Source organism: Fundulus heteroclitus, unplaced genomic scaffold, assembly GCF_011125445.2.
Source record: "Fundulus heteroclitus isolate FHET01 unplaced genomic scaffold, MU-UCD_Fhet_4.1 scaffold_152, whole genome shotgun sequence".
NCBI lineage: Eukaryota > Metazoa > Chordata > Actinopteri > Cyprinodontiformes > Fundulidae > Fundulus > Fundulus heteroclitus.
The window spans coordinates 176,641-197,458 of record NW_023396564.1 but is presented as its reverse complement, the minus strand read 5'-3'; the positions used below and the strand labels follow the sequence as shown (position 1 = coordinate 197,458).

Sequence of the window (20,818 nt, the reverse complement as noted above, 5' to 3'; positions counted from 1 at the left end):
AAACAGATAATTGCAATGCTAACTTTTCGTTCATTGCATTATCATTCACACTAATTTTATGGGTCCCAAGAGTGGTACCGTGGTAACAAAATGATAAGTCTGTAAAAAAGCGCTGCAGCAATGAACACACGATGTGTAGCAGTTCTCATCCAGTTTGCGTTGTTTCATTAGAAAAACTTCTTTTACACAAACTTCAGTTACTTTACTTCAGCTTCTGATAACTGAAACATTAGTGGCATGACATATTCATACATTCCACTGTCTTCAAATAAACCTACTTAATTATAAACCTAATTGCCTTGTCTGCTATTAACTATCCGAGCAATTGGAGGCACTCTTGTATCACATTTCCCAAAAGAGAACCAAAATATCAATCAAACATTGGATATAGAACAATTTAGACTACTGCGATGGCATAGTATAAATTACAGTAGGATTAGGCTGTACTCAAAGATAAGTATAAAATAATTTGTTTAATATTAATGTCTCAGAACACGCCCGTGAGATGCACCGCCTACGTTATACGCCCATTGTATTTCCTGCTTAACAGAGCTTTCTAGGTTCATTACTGGCATTGCACAAGGTGGACAAAGACTGGACTCAGAGCTGGGCTTTTGGGTCACTGCATGGCTCAGTGAGACTCTTATTTCTAATTTGTGACAATTCTCAAGGGACATTTACCTAGCATGGCAAAACATAGTTCTATATAGCAACAATAAAATAAATTGTATTTATGCTTTTCAATTCAAAAATAGTGCACATGATACATAACAGTATTGATATTATTGACGTTATAACAATAAGTTTGTGAAGCTAACTTTTTGGTTAGCTGTGCCCATCACTGGATACAGCCAAACCTGTCTTTGTGTGGATAAGGCCTCATAGAGTATCACAACAACAGGGGTCTCTCTTTAACTCACAGTGGTAGAACACATTCAGCCAGGGGCGTGGCATCCTGGGCTCTATTCAGACGCATCCCTGTGGGCGATATCTGCATTGCAGCCAGTTGGTCTCCACCTCACGTGTGTTTGGTTTTATCCATGTGGATATTACTGCCCATTCTAAGGGATGCCTCTGTTTCTTCTGCTGGATTAAAGGGACCCCATGAAGGTACTGCATTTATCTCAGGTTTGATAGCTGCGTTGTGGGGTGTGTATACAAGCCCCATGCTTTGTGTTGTACAGCGTGAATCAACTAAGGGGAACACTGAGTTATGCATATACCCACTAGGAAACACAATTTTTTGCCCTGCTGTTAAGCCCGGTTTAGTAAAAAGTCATAATAAATGTGATGATAGGTCTTTTTGAGTGCAGGCAGGGCCATCCACCTGCCATCACATCTAATTTGCCCAAAGGTGTGATAGAAGTCTCCTCAGTCAGGCCACACGGGGGCGTGATTTCCTATACTTTGTGTCGCACCTGGTTCTTCTCCTCCAGGAAAAAAAGCACTTCTATGCATAACAAAACCCTACTTGTTGATAATTAGCTCATGCGCTGCTTTTATTTCCGCATTAGCGTATTTTACCTAAAAAGTATTTTTTAAACCTTTCCTTTTGTCTATTAATCATGGTACAAAAAAGGGATTTTATTTATAAATAATTCATCAAAAGACTCTTAGCCCACATATAATATATGGTCTATAATGCACATAGACACCGTTCTTGAAGTTGTTGGGATGTACTCAGATGTAGGATGAGGTGACGATGACGGCATCATCTGCAAATTTGATGATGATGTTCAATATATGTTTAAATTGTTAAAGACGGGTAAGGGAATCTCAAGAACATCATATGTGAACCTATGTGAACATTATCTCTTGAACATTTAAACCATCATTACATCAGCATTGGATGTTTCTCACAAAGAGGGGCATGATTATTTACACAGGAAAATGAATTAGGAGATGCACCACCAATGATTTACCTATGTGAAAAACCTACTGTAAACAAAACAACCATTGCATTTATGATCAGAGTAACTACTAAACAAAAAAGTAAGGCAGTGTTCAAATTTGAGAAAACGGTGGTCACTAAAACGTCTAGAATATTTTTTACACTAGTTTAATTTTACCTTTGTTGGCTCCTAAATCCATTTCCACTGTAAATATTCATCAGCTTTTTTTTAAAAGCTCCAGATGCAAATGTGACAACAGTTTAAAGATTCACTGAACAGTCTTCCAACAAACTGCCATGACATTTGTTTACATGTTTTGAGACAGGAGAAAACTTATTTGATTTCAGTTCCTCTAAAGCTAGCCAGTAGTTTCAGCCTCCTGGACACAGCAAAATGTATACTAAATGAAGACGCCAGGAGTTATTTCCTACAGATAAAATAGTAACTGCTTATAACCCTGCAAATCAGGTTCTATCTGATTTTTGTAAGGTCTTGTTGCATGAAAACCTAATAATGGCTGAGCTAAGTACCTCATTAGAGTGCATTTCATTTAGCGGAGAACCTGGCATGGAGCAGGTAATCGGGATGTGTCAAGTTTGTCTCCCTTGCTTCTTAAAGAAAGACTTTCAGGGGCTGTTAATGTTCTGCAGAATGTTTCTATGCCTGGCGGAGCTGTTAGTATCAATCAAAGCACCAAGAATGTAGATGCTGAGCCGTACCTTAGGATGCAACAGAGGTAAACTGAGTGCTTCACAGCCAGTCGAGCAAGTATCCTGAAACAGACAGCAACCAGTGCAGAGGTTTAGATAGGACAGGCCAAACCCACGTACAGAACCTTTAGAATCTATAAGGTGCTCCCTCATTCACTCAAATGATGCAGGAATTGTTTATGCCAATCAGTGTAGCTCATTGTCAACATATTGGTTCATATATTCTAAATTCTTAATTATATTTATGCAGAAATAAAAAAAAAAACTAATGAATATATACTGTAGAATGCCCAGCAGAGGTAAGCATGGACCTACCAGCATTTCCTGTAGTGAACACAGGGCTGCAGCTACCTGCCGCAGCAACAGATGAAGCTTGTTGCTGATGACATGAACTTTCTCCTTGGCTTCCACGCTTTCCTTGGAGGTGGCCTCCAACAGGAGCTGCGAGGAGATCTCCTGCAAAGCAGAAACCTGATGATGTCTGCCGTGCAGCTCCTCCTGCAGAGCCTGCAACAGGGGGCGACAGAGAGGAGCAGACTTAGATATACCACCCGGAAGCGCTTTGAAATCTCAGGATATGTTGTAGATAGCGTGCTTGTTCAGCTTCATTTGAAATTTATAAAGTGGTTTACCATGACGTTTTGTCATGGTAACGTCATGGTAACGTCAACAGCATTCAAAAACATGCTGCTGTGTGATTGAGAAGCATCTGTCTAACCTCCCAGTTTCTGGAAAAATGTGCTGGTCCACAATAGATCTAACATTGGGTATACACAATCTGAAGAAATCTATGATCTATGATTTCTTATTCTAATATGAATTGGATAATTAGGTAACAGCATAGGCCATCCATCCATCCATTTTCCGAACCGCTTTATCCCTCATGGTGCCTGTCTCCAGCATTCACTGGGCGAGAGGCGGGGTACACCCTGGACAGGTCGCCAGTCTGTCGCAGGGCAACACAGAGAGACAAACAGGACAAACAACCATTCATGCACACACTCACATCTAAGGACAATTTGGAGAAGCCAATTAACCTAACATGTTTTTGGACTGTGGGAGGAAGCCGGAGTACCCGGAGAGAACCCACGCATGCACAGGGAGAACATGCAAACTCCATGCAGAAAGACCCAGGGGTGTACTCGAACCCAGGACCTTCTTGCTGCAAGGCAACAGCGCTACCCCCTGCGCCACTGTGCAGCCCAGCATAGGCCAACTAATCAAATTTATCAATCAAAGGATCATCAGTGATCAGCACCACCATAAGATCAGCGGTTTTGTCAAAGAGAAAGCAATCAGCTTGGAACATAGAACAGCAAATGTTGCTACCCATTAATCTGGGAAAGGCCAGTTCCTCACCAAAACAGTTCTGGACCAAGAAGGAAGGATCTCACTTTGACAAGCCCAGAGGGGTTTGGGAGCAATTTCCACCAGGAATGGCATACCTGACAAAGATCAAGTACAGCTCTACAGCTGTAAAGTGTAAATGCAAACCTTTGGTATCTGTGTGGAGATAAGGCATTAAAGAATATTTTTTCCAATGAAACCACTATTGCAAATGTCACCCTGTCTGATTTATAGGTAATTAAACAAAGACATTTTTTTTAGAGTCTCACCTAAATCTTTATTCAAAACAAACATTGCAAAACACCATAACTCTTTTGAAAATATAGGAAAAGCCTCAAACTTTATAGATCCACAACTTTGACTAGAACAGCAGCAAATCTGGACTAAATCAGCTAAAAAATACTTCCACAAAGGTTTTAGTGAGCAGTGTCCAGATGGAGCTGTGACTTTGCCACAATTTAGCCAAATGTGCCAAAACTGTGCCAAATGTTTTTTTTTTATCCATCTCATAAATGGGAATCTGGTCAATTAAAATTGTTCATTTCCATTGCAGGACTCCTGTATATGACAAAGCCTTTGGTCATAAGATTTCCCCAGCGTATGATGAAAATGTACTGCTGTGCACTGCATATGTAACATCAATAAAATGAAGAGAAAATGGCCTGTCCTTTTGCTTCATGACTTCTTCCAAAGCTTCTAGAGCTTTCAGCTTCCCTCTTCTGCACCAATATAATGACAAACATTCAGAGAACAACAAACAGTGCTGAAGAAATTCACACATTTAATGAGCCACAGGTGGGATTAAGCATTTCTGTGCAGTGAAGCATTTTCTCAGAGCGTCAACTATGTTTCATAGCCATTTAAATGACCTCTTGTGTGTTTAATGAGCTGTAAAACCGAAAGTATCTGTGAAAAAAATGAGGACTTGTTGAAAGATTAACCCTCCTTCCTAGAGGGATTTAGAAAAAAAGTGACCATTTCTGACCAACTTTTAAAGCATGATTAAAAATGGGTGTGGCTCTGCTTGTACCAGTACCAGTATGGGCGGGCTAGACAGGTTTGTGGTCCACATGTGGACCAGCCATGGACTTGGAAGTAATTTGATGTGCAGTGAGGCGGCACATATAGACAGGGAAACAGAAGACCCAGCTGGTAGCAACACAAGTGGACCGTGTCAACAGACAGTTAATGGAGCATCTGACATCCAGTCAGAGCAGTGAGGAAGGTCAGCAGATACAAGACAGCATTTCCAGGACCAGAGACAATTAGACTACCAGACCTGTTTAGAACTACATATTTAAAGTCAGTGTAATAATGCTGTATGAGAACAGAAACATTAAAGAAAAGTTCACTGAGAAATCTGCTGGTGATGGGAGTTTTGGCTGATCAGTGAATATACTGTGCCAAAGCACTTTCAGGTCACAGAAAAACCAACTCTAAGGTGTGTGACAGCTGTTACTCAGTGAGAAACACTCAAAGTTAGCTGTTTAGAGTTACAGTGAAGCGTTCAACATGAAGTCAGGCAAGGCCAGAAGAGGCAACTGGAAAGGAAACTGTCTTTTGTTCTGCGATATGTTGACTGTTCACTGCAGGCGCTAGTTTTACCTGTTTGTGGGCCCTGAGACCTGATTGAGATCTTTAAGCCACTGGTTAATTTTTTAATAGTCACAGTTTTTCCCCGCGTTGATGCAAAAGGCCCAACATTTCCCAGAGGTTGATTGTTTGGAACGAAATAAAAATTTTCCATCTTGGTACTTAAGTGAACAATAAGCTTTTAAATAGGACAGTTTCCAAGTTCCACTTTCTTTGCACACGTAGGATCCAAAAACAAGTTCAAGCAAGAGTTTCTAGATGTGCTTAAATGTAGCCATCAACCATGGTTATAGCTGTAACTACATTTTCTATTCGAGTCGTTGGGTGAAAATAGAGTTTTGATGATATTTTTCATAAAACCATATATATATTTCATCACCCAATGGCAGCTGGGTTAGGTCCAAGTTGATCCCTGCAGATGAATTTTGTTACATTACATATATGTGACTACATAAAATAGTCTGGATAAATCACACTCAGCAAGAACTCAATAAACCGACTATGCACTTTGTAAACTGTATTTTATGTTTTCTAGATAAAACCCAGGATCCTAAGATTGCATTCTTTAGGAAATCTTTCTGGGCCAAAGAGTTGACAAAAAAGGAAGGTAATAGAAAGTTTATGTTTCGCAACAGAGTTGCCCAGTCTTATCTTTATAAGGAGTCCAACTCAATATTTTTATTCAAATAGCAGCAATTCACAACAAATGTCTGTTCAAAGTTAATTCTATGAAATCATATCCATGGACTGGTCAAAATGTTTTTAATCAAAGGCAAACCAACAGATTGCATTGTGTCATTGACTTTGCAGCAATCCCTCATACCAAGCAAGCATGTAGCGACAGCTGAAAGGAAAGCTCCAGCAAAACCAAAACCAGCCTCGGTGTGAAAGGCCTTCTGCCAACACACACACACACACACACACACACACACACACACACACACACACACACACACACACACACACACACACACACACACACACACACACAGATCCAGTACTTTCTGTGTTAAGGAAAAGTAAAACCACCTCTGTTCTCTAATGTGCTGTTCATGACAGAAAGGCTTCTTCTGTGGAAAATTGCCAGGATACATATGGCGCTTTTCTGCTTATAACCACCACTCAAAGTGATTTTACACTAGAGTCACCTTCACAACCTGCACACATGCATGCACCAGTGCCCAGAGAGGTGGGCCTCTCTGGGTTTGCCCAAAGGCACACTATCATGATGTGGGTGGGGAAGCTGGAATAGTACCGGTCGCTTTACGGATATCAAGCTAGCTACTGTTTCCATTGATCAAGAATAACTAACCTTCTACTGCCACAATGAATGAACAATATCACAATCTAAAACTTCATCTGTTGTTGGTATCAGCAGGTCAGGGCATTAAAAACTTTTGGGATAGACTGAATTCAGGCCTTCTCACCATCAGCATGTCTCGCTGCTGCAGTAGGGTCGACCGCGGAGGTAACGGCTTGTAGATGTTGACGGCACGCAGTTTGTTCTCAGCCTCAGAGAGCAACAGTAGCAGCGAGTGCAGCGCCTCATGAAAATCCTGCAGAAACAGATCAACAGCATGAGGGTTACGTTGTGTTTATGGGAACTTATTCCTCACTCCAGTGGGAATGTTTGCCTGTATGCTTTTTGGCTTACCTGACATTGCATGAGAGCAGAGTGCAGCTTCCCCTCCCAGCTCTCCAGAACGCTGCAGGCCTGTGTCCAGCTGTGATTGGCTGAGCTCAGAGCCTCCTGAAGCGCAGCGCTGTCGGCCTGCAGGAAGCGGTTGCTGCCCAAGTTCACAGAGATCATCAGACACTTGTAGCTGTTAAAGGTCCTCTTCATGTCCTTTACAGATGAAAAAAACAGCATTTTCATTTTTTTTTATTATTTCTATTAAAAGTCAGGTGACAGTGATTATTACTCAGAACATGGCCTTACCTTCAGTTTCTTGATGTTGACCTCGATGTCTCGGATGCTGGTGGACGGAACAATGCACTGCAGCTTCTCCAGCTCTGGCAGCACTATGCCCAGCCAGGATGTGACATCACAGAGGTCAGAGTTGAGTTTGTGCCAGTGCTCCATGTCGTGCTTGACGTTTGTCCCGTCGCTGACCTTTTGGGCTTGCCGCAACTCCCAGCGTTCAATCACACCTGAGGGTCACAAGAGTCACCGTGCTGTATATGATCAGCAACTAAAGCTTTGCACATTTCCTCACCTTACAAATGTAAACCTTTATGGGTTTTAATAAGATTTTACTTGATAAACCCAAAATAATGCAAAATTGCAACATGGAATATAAATGATGCATGTTCTTTGGATAAAACAAAAAAAACTGTCAATCATAGAAGCAGCCAAGAGAAGCCATCGGCCGGTTCTGGTCCACTGTGTTTTCTGAAGTCACAGGGCCAAAGGTACCAAAATCTGCTTCAATGACCATGTCTTGTTGTGTCTGTATGTTATGTGTATTCTGTGTGCTTTCTGAGTTGGAGTCTGTCTCAATAAAAATGTCACTATGGTAATGACAGTAACGATTATTGATTGTGCTGCTGTGCTTAACTGGCCGGCAAACTCTCCTGCCCTGAACCTCACAGAGATTCTCTGGAGCATTGTGAAGAAGAGGAAGATGAGAGACACCAGACCCTCCAGCACAGATGACCTGAAGGCAGCCATCAAAGCAATCTGGGCTTTCTGATCACCGCAGCAGAACCACAGGCTGATTGCCCCTCTGGCACGCCACATTGATGCAGGAATTCAGGCAAAAGAAGCCCTGACCAAGTACTGAGCGCGAAGCAATACAAACACTTTTAAAGCCTAACGTTTCTGTTTAAAATATCCTTTCTGTTGATCTTATGTTAGATTATAATTTCCTGAAAAACTGGATTTTTGGTTTTCATTATCTGTAAACTATAATCATCAAATTTACAAGGCTTGAAATAGCTTTTCATGTAAAGCATCATTAGACTATACGAGTTCCACTTTTTGAAAAAAGTGACATTAAATTTGAATGTCATGAAAAAGTTCAATATTATTTGAGAAGCACCTTTGGTTTAGCTTAGATTCTTCAACACAGAATGAGTCACTGTTAATCTTTATAAATTCTTCTATGGAAAATGCAGGAGGGGGAAATGATGCTTAATAAGAAAAGCTGTATAAGTATCTCATAGAACACAGGTTTACTTGATTCTAACAGATTTTTATCTCATTCAGCTTAATATAAAGTTGTGAAATAAACAGTGATAATGACCTTGCATTATGTCTTATATTTCTTAAATACGCACATATTGTTTTAAACACTCCCAAAGGAGTGTGTTCCATTAACTAAAACAATTTACCTAAATTAACATAAAAATGTTTGTGGGTCTGTTTATAGTGCTATAAGATAAAACTTAAAACCCCTGCGCCACCTAGATTTTATCTGTATAAAATCCCAATAACATCCCTTGACATCTGGCGTTAATGTGACACAGTATAAAAAAAACAAACAAGGGCTCTGGATATTTTCATAAGGAACAGTTTTTAACAACTCAAGTGTATTTTTATTTGTATGTTTATTCAAATTATTTTATGTATTGCTGTCTCACTTGCCATTAGAGCTAACTTTTAATACAAACCTTGTTAGTGGGGCAACGTACCTGTACTGGTCTGCCTATTGGCTGTGCTGCTGATCAGACCTGCCTCCTCGACTTCCTGGTCATCATTAAGGATCAGCTTTACTCTCTTCACACTGTTGATGCTCCCACTGCAGTCTGACATGAACCTAGCCTGAACACAAGCACACACAAGCACATCCAGAGTTACACTGAAACTCTTCTACACCGACTTCCTGGACAGGGAAAGCAGGTTCATTCAATACTGTGTAGAACTATTCATACTCAAAGTATAACGCTGAAAATAGGAATGCATTAAAAGATATGATCCCAAGTTGAGTCTGAAGTCAAAGCATGTCATTTTACCCAATATGTAATTTAATCAAATTAATAATGATTTAATTTCTACATTTTAAAAAACAACAACTAGTGAGAAGAAGTGAACCTCCTAATCATCTGAACATCCATGCTGATGCTGCTTTTAAATAAAACATTTTCAAACAAAATAAAAATTATTTCCATGTTTACAAACAGCAAAAATACCAACCTGCTTTTACACTATCACACAAGTAACATCAGGTCATCAAAGTAACAACTAAAAGTGTTTCTACAACTGTTTAGAAATTAATTTTGTGAACAAGTTTATTTTAGAAGACATGTTTCAGCCATTAAATGGCTCTTTCCTGACAGTAACTGTAGAGGGATTTAGGGCCAAGACCATTTGGGGCATTTTAAAGCACCGACAAGGTTTCCAGACAGGGATCCGGGGGCTGTTATTTTACGTCCGCTGCAGCGGTTTGTCTGTAGACGTTCCAAGCTTCAGTGATTCCTACTGAGCTCTGCATTGGAAACATGTTGGTCACAGTACCAGAAAGACCCGCCAACATTTCCAACGTTTTAGTCACTGACTGACTTTTGTTCTGCTTGTTTTCTATTTAGTTTCTGTCCTATTTTAATCTGGAAAAAAATCCAATCAAACGATGGTCCATTTCTTTGTCAAGAAACTTAACTCTATCAATGAATGTGTTATAATGCACGAGCTAGTTCTAAGTGTATTCATGTGCTCTTACATAGCCTGCCTGGTGAAACGAAGAGCTGCTGTTGGGATTTGGGGTGGAGCTCAGACCCCGCAGGATTTCTCTGGGGACCCGTTTCCTTCCTGGAGAGCCGGGCTGATGCCAGCTGTGCTGCTCCGTAACTGACTTAACTGAGAGAAACAGAACAAATTTGGTCAAACAAAACTAGAAAATATAAATAATGGAAAAATTCCTCCAAAGACATCGCTATCTAGCAATGACATTCAAAATGTAATCAATCACGAAAATTTATTAGGCGACAACCACCATTCAAGTTTTATGTCATATATTGTTTTCCATAAATTCCAGCATAGTAACTTGTTGAAGCTACAATGGTCCAATTAGGTAGAGACCAAGAAAAACCATGTTAACTTGGATGATTGAAAGGCAGTAGCATGCAGGAGAAGAACAAATTACAATCAAAACTTAACATAAACAAATAAAAACTTGCACAAGCATACAGGCTCAGACATGGGGCAGAACGCCTAGTGGAGGCTGTTTTTACCTCGCTGACATTTACAAACAAATCGGACCACTCTGTCACTGTCATCTTTGTGGGCAAGAGAGGTTAAATGTGTGTGAGTACTGGTCCAAGAAAAAAAAAATCCCAAATAATAGTAATAAAAAAAAAAGAACAGTTAATATTTGCAGCTCACCTGACAAAGCACTGAAGAAGGGGGCGTCCTCTTCGTCTTCGTGGGATGATGACCCTCCAACATCAACAGTGTGGTCCCACTCCAGGGGAAGGGAGTCTACACTGACAGGGGTTTCTCTTCCGGACCGCTCAGGAGGAGGTACCAGCAGGTGGGACATAACCTGTCGTCCAGCTGAGACACCGACCAGAGCTGGAGCTTCATCCTCCTCCTTCTTTCTCCTCTCCTCTGTCCAGGAACTCCCGTTGATCACATCAGAGGACTGGTCTGGGTCTGTTCTGTGCTCTGAAATCTCTCTGTCGTCATCCAGAATCTGTAGGTTAAACACAGATTTTTTTTTTCTCCCTGAGAAACGTTTATGTACGGCGCCCCAGATGGTACGCTCACTTATATGTTTATGTCTGTCTCCACTGTAATCTGCTGCAATACTACAGTCACTTTCACCAGACAGCAGTCCTCCCTGAGCTTTTTTTTTCCTCTCCAGTTTTCACCGATTCAAATGGTTTTTCTGAGATCCTGGTTGGAGGTGCGGCAACTTTTTGTGGGATTTACCAGAGACGTAGATGGGAGAAAGATACAGGTAAGCTCGTCAAGCTTCACCAGCAAAGATTACATGCCCTGCTCTGGTCTATCCAGATGGTTAATGTTCACTTCCGGTCAAACAAAACGGATAAGCTGCTTCTTTCAGCACAAGAAACTCGGCCTTCTGTGGTTCCACAGCCCTCCACCTCACCAAAAGCTGGCTTGCTGAACACATTTCGGGCTAGCCACTTCTGATGCTGGGTTTCCAGCTATTTTGATCGGACCGGATTTATAGACACACAGGTTAGTGTACTGATATCAGTGTTTCAAAAGACCTGTAGCTCTGACCTGGACTCCTTTTCTAAACAATGTAGGATGTGAGATTTATGGCTTAGTGTCTTGGAAAGATCAAGAAGGTGGTTTGAAACTCAGTCTGTCACTCTGGGTCCCTGAGTAAGATCCCTGACCACTGATTGCTCCCCAAGCACCACTTTGTGTGGCAACCCACAGCTCCCTAAGGGATGAGATAGAGAGACAAATTTCCTCTCTGTGGGACTATAAAGGGGTTATATATATTATATCTAAACCTTTTTACTGTAAACATTTTCATTCACCAAGGCAGTTCTTGTTGGTTGGTCTGGCTTGTGTTTACATCCTACCACAAGCCTGATGACAGACATGGGGGAAAAGCACCCTGACTCTCTCGTCATTGTTCTTGGGGATTTGAACAGCGCAAAGCTATCAAATGAACTTTGAAAATAAATACAGCATATTAAGTGTTGTACTTGGGATAAAAGCCCACCGGACTACTGAAAGATGCGTATCACCATGCAGCTTTCACCGATCACTATCTTCTTCATCATATTCCAATTTACAAGCAAAAAGTGAAAAGCTCTAAGCCTGCTGTCAGGACAAATAGAAGGTGGATTATGTCAAAGCAGAAGTGACAGGCCTGCTTTGACTGTGTATAAATTAGGCTCCAAAAGCACCCCAATATGATTTGTACTGGGGTGTTTTTGGAGCCACAGCCACTTATCTAAAATAGATTTACAGACACTTTGACATCATACATCAGTTTTTGTGAGGATGTGAGGAGACCAAAACCTTCTGCACTTAACTATGGATTCAACCATCCGCTGGTACACCAATTCATTTGGTACCACAAAAGTTGGGTATGGCCGGAACTAAATTGGTATGAAATGTCGAACAAACAAAATGAGGAAAGGTGATTGATCAAAAGTTTTTTTTCCTTATGCTGCCAGTCTTACTACTGACCGGTCTTCTGTTGATGAGGCGGTGATGGAAGCGAGCCACCCTGCCGAACACTTCCTGGCAGTAGGAGTGAAGCTCCTCCAGCTCATCCTCGATCAGTACAGCGTCCAGAGGAGCACTCTTCTGGATTAGATTCTCCCCAAAAACAATCAGGGCATCAATTTTGTTGGTGTTTAGGGTGATCTCCTGCTTGAAGCCCTGTAGAGAGACATTTTAGAACAGGAAAATACTTATATTAGAAAAACCAATAAATACATAGTACCAGTAGCTAAACAACAGAAGTTATAAAAATGTATCACTAATTTTATAATTGAGACCACCTTCGTCCTTTACTGAGAGCAGATCCATATTATTAGTGATTGTGGAAATGTATTTTTTCCCCCAGCAATGCTGATTGATGACCTATCGCTCAATCACACTCGACTCGTTCACTGTCCAGGACTGCTTCTTGTTGATTCAAACCCACCTTTTGGTCTGAATAATGGTTGGAACCTGGATCTAACTTCAGATTATCATTTATTGTTCACTACAAAACTATAAGAACAATTTCTTTCACTCATTTGGCAAGGTCTACATATTGTGTTTTCAGAGCTTACTACCTTCACTTATGGTTTGCTTTCTTTCTTCCCCACAAGGCAAGATTTGGTCAAAAATATGTCAAAACAACACCTGAACAGTTCTTGGCAAAATTTGGTGAACGTTTTAGGCGTACATGAGATCTGCATTTAAGAGACTAATAGGTCAATCTTTACAACTCTGAGGTAGACAACATACAATGGGATAGTGCCATGGCTTAAATCTTTACCTCCGTACTAAGAGAAAATAAGGATTTTATTTGGTTCGTTGTGATTAGAGGTGCACCTAGAAATTGTTGATCAGGTTTGACAGCTTGTCCGAGCCCGACCCTTCCCTGACAGGTCGGAAACTTCCTATCTTTTTCCAATCAACCCCCCCCCCCCCCCTCCCCTACCCCCACCAAGGCTAGCTATTTTTAGAGACATGTTTAAAAAGGATGTCTAAGGAAGGACAGAAGCTTCTAGAAAGCAAAGCAATAGTTTATAGCAGTCAACAGGAAGACTGAACAGAGTCCAGCAAAGTTGCTCGGTTGTAGCATTTTAATTAATCTCAGGTAAAATTAGGTTTTTACATTATCTAAGGAATACAAACAGATAAACATAAACTGCTATTTTATCAATACTTGCTGCACCATCAGTCAAATCACTAATCAAAATTGTCCAGCTGAAACATTCAGTTCTTAATCAGGCCTGCCTGATTTAATCTTGCACACTGTCAACTACCAGTCTCTTTGTTAACTCCTAGTAAAAGTAGTATACTTTCAATTTTATAATACTCATTGAAAAATACTGCAAAAGTCACAAATATGTATGTAGAAACCTCTTTAAAAAACTTTAAGATTTAAAATTTTTAGAATATCCTCTAACGGAAGATGTATTTGATAAAAGGAGGGAGCAGTCTTACTCTCAGCTGCCTCATCTTGTCTTCGATGTCGCTCTCGGAGAAGTGCTCCACGTTGGTGAGCTGAAGGTCCATCTCAGTCAGCCAGACCAGGATCCCTTCACGAGTTCCTTCAAAGTCCTCTCTTTGACAGGTAAAGTGCTGCAAAAGACATAGGGCACCATTTCAGGTATTACACAGGAGTTTGGAGATCAGCCAATTCTAGCAAAACTTATGGGAACAATCAGAAAATGCAGGTTTTTGAATGTAAAAAAGGGACAGAGAAGGAAACATAAATGATTACCATGATAGGATTTGCTATGTGTTCAAACATAACTAAAGGAAAATTAAATCTATCAGTTTATTAGAGACCTAAGTTCAGGTGGTGGGGTTTGACGCTAAAAGTTCAGCCTCCTGTCTCTTGTTTTGACTCTCAGGTTCTTTTTAATTATGATTTTTACTGAGTTATAAATCCCTGTGATGTTGGTCATGTTGCTGAATATCTGCTCTGAGACCCGCTGAAGTCCACATCAAATATCCCTCTTCACTTCCTTCATGTTCAGCCTTGTTAGTTCAATTTGACATGTTCTGTTTTATTGGACGCTGGTCGTCAGATGCTGCCTCAAATTCACCTCTGGACATGGTCCCTTCTAGTATTTTTACAGAAGTATTTTACATTCTGGATGCAGCAGTTATTTTCTCCCGTCAACATGTCCCTCTCATCGGGTTCTGTTCCAGCTTCCTTTAAACATGCTCTCGCGCAGCCTCTCATAAAGAAGAAAGGTCCTGACCAAACAGAAGTCTCCGACTACAGAACCATCATCAAAGTTACATACATAAAGATCAGACTCTAAGGCTGATCTAAGGCCACAATAAATGTAAGGGACTGTTGCAGTTACTCCTCCCAAGTGACTGTTCTCACAGCACCGGGGCGGCTGTATAAAGACCCCTGGCCACGGAGGAACGCTCTCTTTTTGCCCACTGCTTTAAGCAGCATATAGGAGCCTGTCATCTTCCTTTGTGGAGGATCTGACTGGAACTTGGATACCCACAAACATTTGCAGTGCTGGCCAGGCTAAGTAAGGTCTGTTTTCCGTGAAACCAACATTGGAGCATAAACAGCCAACTGCCATGGAAACAGCCTGCTTGTAACTTTCCCTCAGCTTTTGCAGGAGAAAAGCTGATCTGAAGTTGTCCACTGCAACCTGTGCTGTGCACAGCCTCGCAGGAAGCCTAAGAAACACTTCTGCTGTGCAGGGTTCCCCACACTTGACAGGCTGCGCGCAGACCACAGGAGAGCTGTGGAAGCTTTATCCCACGCCTAGGTTCACAAACGAAGACTTTTGCCAGCCAGTTCCTCGCCCATGGCCAAAGAACCAGTTTCACTCTGGAGTAATTCACTGCAACTGGATGCTCTGTCGCCACAGCCCGACAAAAGCAGAAGTTTGGCAGAGAAATAAACAGGGAAACTTTATAACTTTGGTTCACTCTTAATATGTTTTTTTGTCTTAAGGTCAGGCTTGGGTAAACCGACCTGGAGCTTACAGGCTAAGCTACCCGCAAGCATTGTTGAAACAAAGCTTTGTTGATGTGGTTTTAGTGTGTTTTTATGGTTTTTATGGTTCCTCCTTTTTCCAATTACGTCTAATTGCAAAAGTGAAGCCGTGTCTCCCAATCAAAGGCACTGAAAAGATGATTCACATTTTTGTCACGTCTCGTTTGAACAATTTTATTTTCTTGTATAGCTGCTTAGATCAGTCATCCCTACATTGCCTATAGCCTTTTCAGAAAGCATAGGCTTTCTTTGAACTGCTATTAAAGAAAACTAACTCTTGTTGTATCTCCTGGTCTCTTGACTCTGGCTCCTGTTCTACTGACCACGTTTAAAGTCTTAAAAAGGTCTGGACCCACAATATTTCTTTGATGTTCTCAACATTTACATTCCACTGAGGGCTCTCCGGTCAACCAAACAGCTTCTCTTATCTGCTGCATGATCCAGAATGAAAGGTAAAGGCAATGGGACCTTTACAGTAGCTACTTCAAGCCACTGGAAATCTTTACCCTCATATATTTGGACTGCTGAGTGTTGAAACTTTAAACTTGTCTTTTCTCCTTGGTGTATGACTGAAGAGAATGAGACACAAATAGATCTGATCTGATTATTTACTTTGTTTGTGGCCTCTTTTTTTCATCTTCATACCGTTTAACAGTTGACTGAATTGAAAAAGACTTCAGTCATCTTCTGTTGCTTCTAATGTCCAGGTTGAATAAATTCATGTTTATATTCTGAAAGATTCCGTCTGATAAACAGCTGGACCTGATTCTGACCTTTAGCCTGCGGAGCACAGCTGCCACCCTTCTCTGCAGGGAGTCCCATCGCTGGTTTCCATCATGAACCAACAGTTTCAGCTTGCAGGCAGCATCTGTGCGGTTCTCTCGGGCCAGACGGCGGTATTGTTTGTTGACCAGCTCCAGTTGAGTTAGCCGCTCGTGAACCTGGCGCTGGAAAGCCTTGAAGTGACAAAGAGTTAAGAATAAAAATTCAAGACAGCTCAAGCAAGACAAACGCTGCACCGTGTAACACAGTTCAATTCTGGCTGAAATCAAAGCTCAGACATGTAATGAAGTATGTATAGAGTCTGTTTTCAGGATTGGAGTCGTTTAACACTGTTCTGTTGTCAGAACCACACTGACCAGTGAGGGAATGGACTTTACTTTAGAGATACACTGAAAATTGGTTGCCGAATGGACTTAGAGCTTGATCATCAGCAAAGTGTTTAAAACTGAGGTAGAGGAAGCAAGGACATGTAAGAAGAATTTTAAAAGTGACATGTCTTGCCTATAACAATGTTATAACAGCAGGAAGTCTGAGCATAGTATAGAAAAGTTGCATCAAGCGTATCAGTCCTGAAACGGATTTGGCATTCTAAGGCACCTCAAGTCATCACCTCAAGCAATTTTTTTAATCTTTTTTTTTATTTATTTATTTATTTATTTTTTTTACAGGGAAAGAGGGCAAAATTAGGCTGCTTAAATAGTCAACAGTCATTGGTAATTCTAGGAGAACCCCCCTCTGTTGAAGCAAGGTGTCATTTTAAACAACAGACTTTACTACAAGGTTGTCAAAGAGGCCTGGTTATTGCTGATGACAGTGTTCAGATCATTTATTTGATTCAGATTTATCTTTTCCTCTCTACAGCATATCTGAAACATCAAATAAGAGTGACACTTAAGGAAATGCCATCACCCAGACATTATGCCATCATTTAACCTAAAATAAAGATTTCAGCACCCATTTCTTTGCTTCGGCGTTTAACTTCACCTTGAAAGCATTTGTATGCTATTCCAACCAATTTAAGAATATTGATGCAGCTATTATGTTTAAAACTATAGAATACACAGATGTGGCCGCATGAGACGAGTTTGCAAAAGGTTTTGGGACATCCTGCAACACATGACAGTGCGACTGTGGCTTGATGTGTTTAGTAGTCGTCCTGCAATCAGAAGGTTGTGGGTTTGATTCCAGCCCCACTTAACCCCAAGTTGCCTACCGAGCTGCCTATCGGTGTATAAATGTGTGCGCATTAGTGAGTGCGATTGTGTGAATGTGGCTCTAGTGTACATCGCTTTGGTCAGTATGACTGGAAAAGAACACTGTAAAATTGTTAAAATATATCCCATTAAAAGTCAGCCACTGTTTCACGCTTAGGAAGCACTGATGGTAAAGTAAGAGTCCAATAAAAGCAAATGCTAGGAAAGGTTGTATGTCCAAGTGTGGGTTATACACTGATAGCAAAGGACATGAAAAAGAAACAACTCACATGCTGTAATTATAAAATTTTTCACCTTTGCTTCTGCTGAGTGTTGTGAGAAAAGATCAAATGCATGCCAGGACATTTTCTTTTGTTGTTTGTTGGATCAGATTTGCAACTCGGTACAGTGTTGCAATCAGGTAACACTGATTCTGTTTTTAGTGATAAAGAATACAACAAACACCACAAAAAGTTCATCAGTGATGATTGCATGTTTCTGGAGAGTCTCCCCAGGGTATGCAGGCGGAAGCTGTTGAAAACTTTTGTGGGATCTATAAAAACCTTTGGTAAATATGGCAGACGAAACCTGGTACATCGAAGATGGTAGACTTTTGAACAATCTCGCAATGTGTATATTTTGTTAAGAGATTGAAAAAGCACCACTGATTTTAAGACTCCATATTTCTACTCAAAGGATTCTTTCCAGTAGGCCTATTCCTCAAAGGGGATGGTTGTTGAAGACAAGAAAGATAAATAAAAATATTGTCTGACCTCAAACTTCTTGAGCTCTTCTTTGGCGCAGGTGTAGAGGACATTAGCTGAATCAGGGTTGGCTGCAGTGAGCTCAGCTGTCTTCAGCCAGTCTTCGAAACGAGAATAATCGTCCAGGAACTTACACCAGAGACGCCAAGTCTCCTCAATCCTGGCAACAACAAATGAGCCAATTCAACTTACTCTTAAACACTTTTGTTTTACTCTTAAATTTTTTAGCCAGTTTTCTACTAACAATCTGTAGAGTCTAACCTCATCCTCCGCTCCATGGACATGGCGCAAATGTTCCTCCAGCGGCGGTCCAGGCTGTGAGTGGTCTGTTGGATGGAGTCATTCTCGGAGTCACTGCCACATGCATCAGCATCATGGAGCAGGACGTCGCACAGTGTTAGCACCGATGCCACGCTCTCAGTGTGCTGCTCGATATCCCGCTGCAGGTCCTACCAGTCAATAAGATATGATGTGGATTAAAAAGATATTGAGAAACAGAAGACATTTTTAAATGTTAATTTAGCCAAAAAACACAAATTCTGATTTAGTGACTTTTAAATTTTTGTAAAAATGTTTTATGTTTTATTATTTTTGCTTGGTTTGATTCTGGCCCTTACCTTACCACATGACACCAGCTCTACTATAGCTGGCTCTAGACAAAGTATTCATCTATAACCAGAACCAAGGACCCCTTTAGACGCTGCATCATCCATCCATTCACTAATTTCTGATCAACTTTGGGTTACCAGTGTTTGATTGGCAGGATTATGCAAGTTCATCCTTCCAAAAATGTAGTTTAAAGTTCAGTTTACATAACTCTATAACTCCAAATGTATGATATTTGATACAAATATTTCTGAGACCTCTACCTATTCAACAAAGTCTGTATTTTTCTGAACATACAATTTACAACATACAAATTAGTATATTTTACACACCCTATATAGAATGTATTTTAGGGTCTAAGTTTTCAATTACGATACAAAGAAAATTTGAAAGCGGAAGAACTTTCTTCACAATTACATGTATCAGACCTTTAAGGACTAAGGGAAAACTGACGTGATTCATGGGAATAGCTCACCAACTAAATATTGTGAGCCAAACCCTCATCTCCCAACCAGAGGTACTGTAATACATTCTTCTTAAGAAAAAATAGTTTTCAAATATCAGAAGGCATCATTTGACAACTTGCTAATTAATATTTCCGGTCTGGGTAAGTCTGACCATTTTACAGGGAATGTGCTTCTTATTCACATGTGTCAGCTTTGAGGCCGAGCAACGAAAACAGTCTGAAATCCAGCACTGAAAAGTATCCCGCTAAACCTCTGTATTTTATTTTTGCCGCTTTCAGGTGAAAGTTCTGCCGTCAGCATGAAAATAGCTGCCATTTAAATGCAGTTCTCCTTTTTAAGCATTAGATGTCACTAGACAGAAAGTCTGCCTCTACTCAGCTAATGGTAGTTAGTCTCTACAGAGCTAGTCACTCTGTGGATGACAACTTTAAAATACTGGGGATGTACAGGACCCACTGGAGCGACAGCATCCACCCCTGCATGAGGGGGGCAGCACTGTGCATATATGCGTATAAGATGGTCAGAGAAAAAAAACAAACAGAAAGATTGATGAAAAAAAGGTTTGATGAGCGAAGATGTTAGAGCGCTGGACTAAAGGTAAAGGGTACCATTTACCCAGGGCCCACGGCATGGAGGGATACACAATCACTTACTTTGCAGCAATGCTGTTAAGAATGGAATAGAAAATCCTTTATTTTCCCAGAGTGGGGAAACTCAGGTGTACCAGCAGCAAAATAAATGAAAAATTGGAGCATGCAGATTCACACTAAAGTAGAAAACTGAAAAATAGGAGCTAGGGCAGACACCCTGTCTACTTTTAAGACTAGGCTTTTTGACAAAGCTTATAGATAGAGTGGCTTAAGTTACCCTGAGTTATCTCTGTAGTTATGCAGCTATGGGCTTAGGCTGCTGAAGGAAATACTGACCACTAATCCTTATCCTGCTACACTCTCCTACTACTCTACAAATTTGCTTTATATGCTGTTATTTAAGTTTTATTTTTAGCTCATCTGTCTGAAACTTTGGTAACATGACAACCCTACCAGTGATAAAAAACAATAATGAGCAGGATCAATTTGGAATGTATATAGTTGACTTTGAATCTGTCTGTATGAGTGGATTGAATGGATGATGTTTTCTGTACATAAACTGGACACATTACATTGTTAAAGGGTCCTTGAGATGATATTTGTTGAAAATGGGGTACAAAATAAATAAACTGAATTGACACGAGTTAAGTAGATGAGTTACCACCATGATAGGTACTGGCAGTGCTTTAAGTAGGCGTACCAGTACACACTGGTACACAGTACTGGTACTTTTAAATTTTACCCCTCAGCAT

General features: G+C 40.7%; 1 protein-coding gene across 2 annotated transcripts in view; it reads right to left on the bottom strand.

Moving 5' to 3' along the window:
• The window catches only part of LOC105935506 (nesprin-2), a 131,249-nt gene that overhangs the window by 3,217 nt on the left and 107,214 nt on the right, over nt 1-20,818 (bottom strand). For both annotated transcript variants that reach the window (XM_036129274.1, XM_036129273.1), the window contains 13 exons: nt 18,665-18,852; nt 18,413-18,563; nt 16,437-16,619; nt 14,133-14,270; nt 12,657-12,851; nt 10,863-11,172; nt 10,201-10,337; nt 9,176-9,305; nt 7,482-7,693; nt 7,197-7,388; nt 6,970-7,098; nt 2,918-3,109; nt 2,612-2,665 (listed from right to left, as the gene is read on the bottom strand). In XM_036129274.1, the coding sequence (XP_035985167.1) occupies nt 2,612-2,665; nt 2,918-3,109; nt 6,970-7,098; nt 7,197-7,388; nt 7,482-7,693; nt 9,176-9,305; nt 10,201-10,337; nt 10,863-11,172; nt 12,657-12,851; nt 14,133-14,270; nt 16,437-16,619; nt 18,413-18,563; nt 18,665-18,852 (2,211 nt within the window). The remainder of the gene's footprint in view (nt 1-2,611; nt 2,666-2,917; nt 3,110-6,969; nt 7,099-7,196; nt 7,389-7,481; nt 7,694-9,175; nt 9,306-10,200; nt 10,338-10,862; nt 11,173-12,656; nt 12,852-14,132; nt 14,271-16,436; nt 16,620-18,412; nt 18,564-18,664; nt 18,853-20,818) is intronic.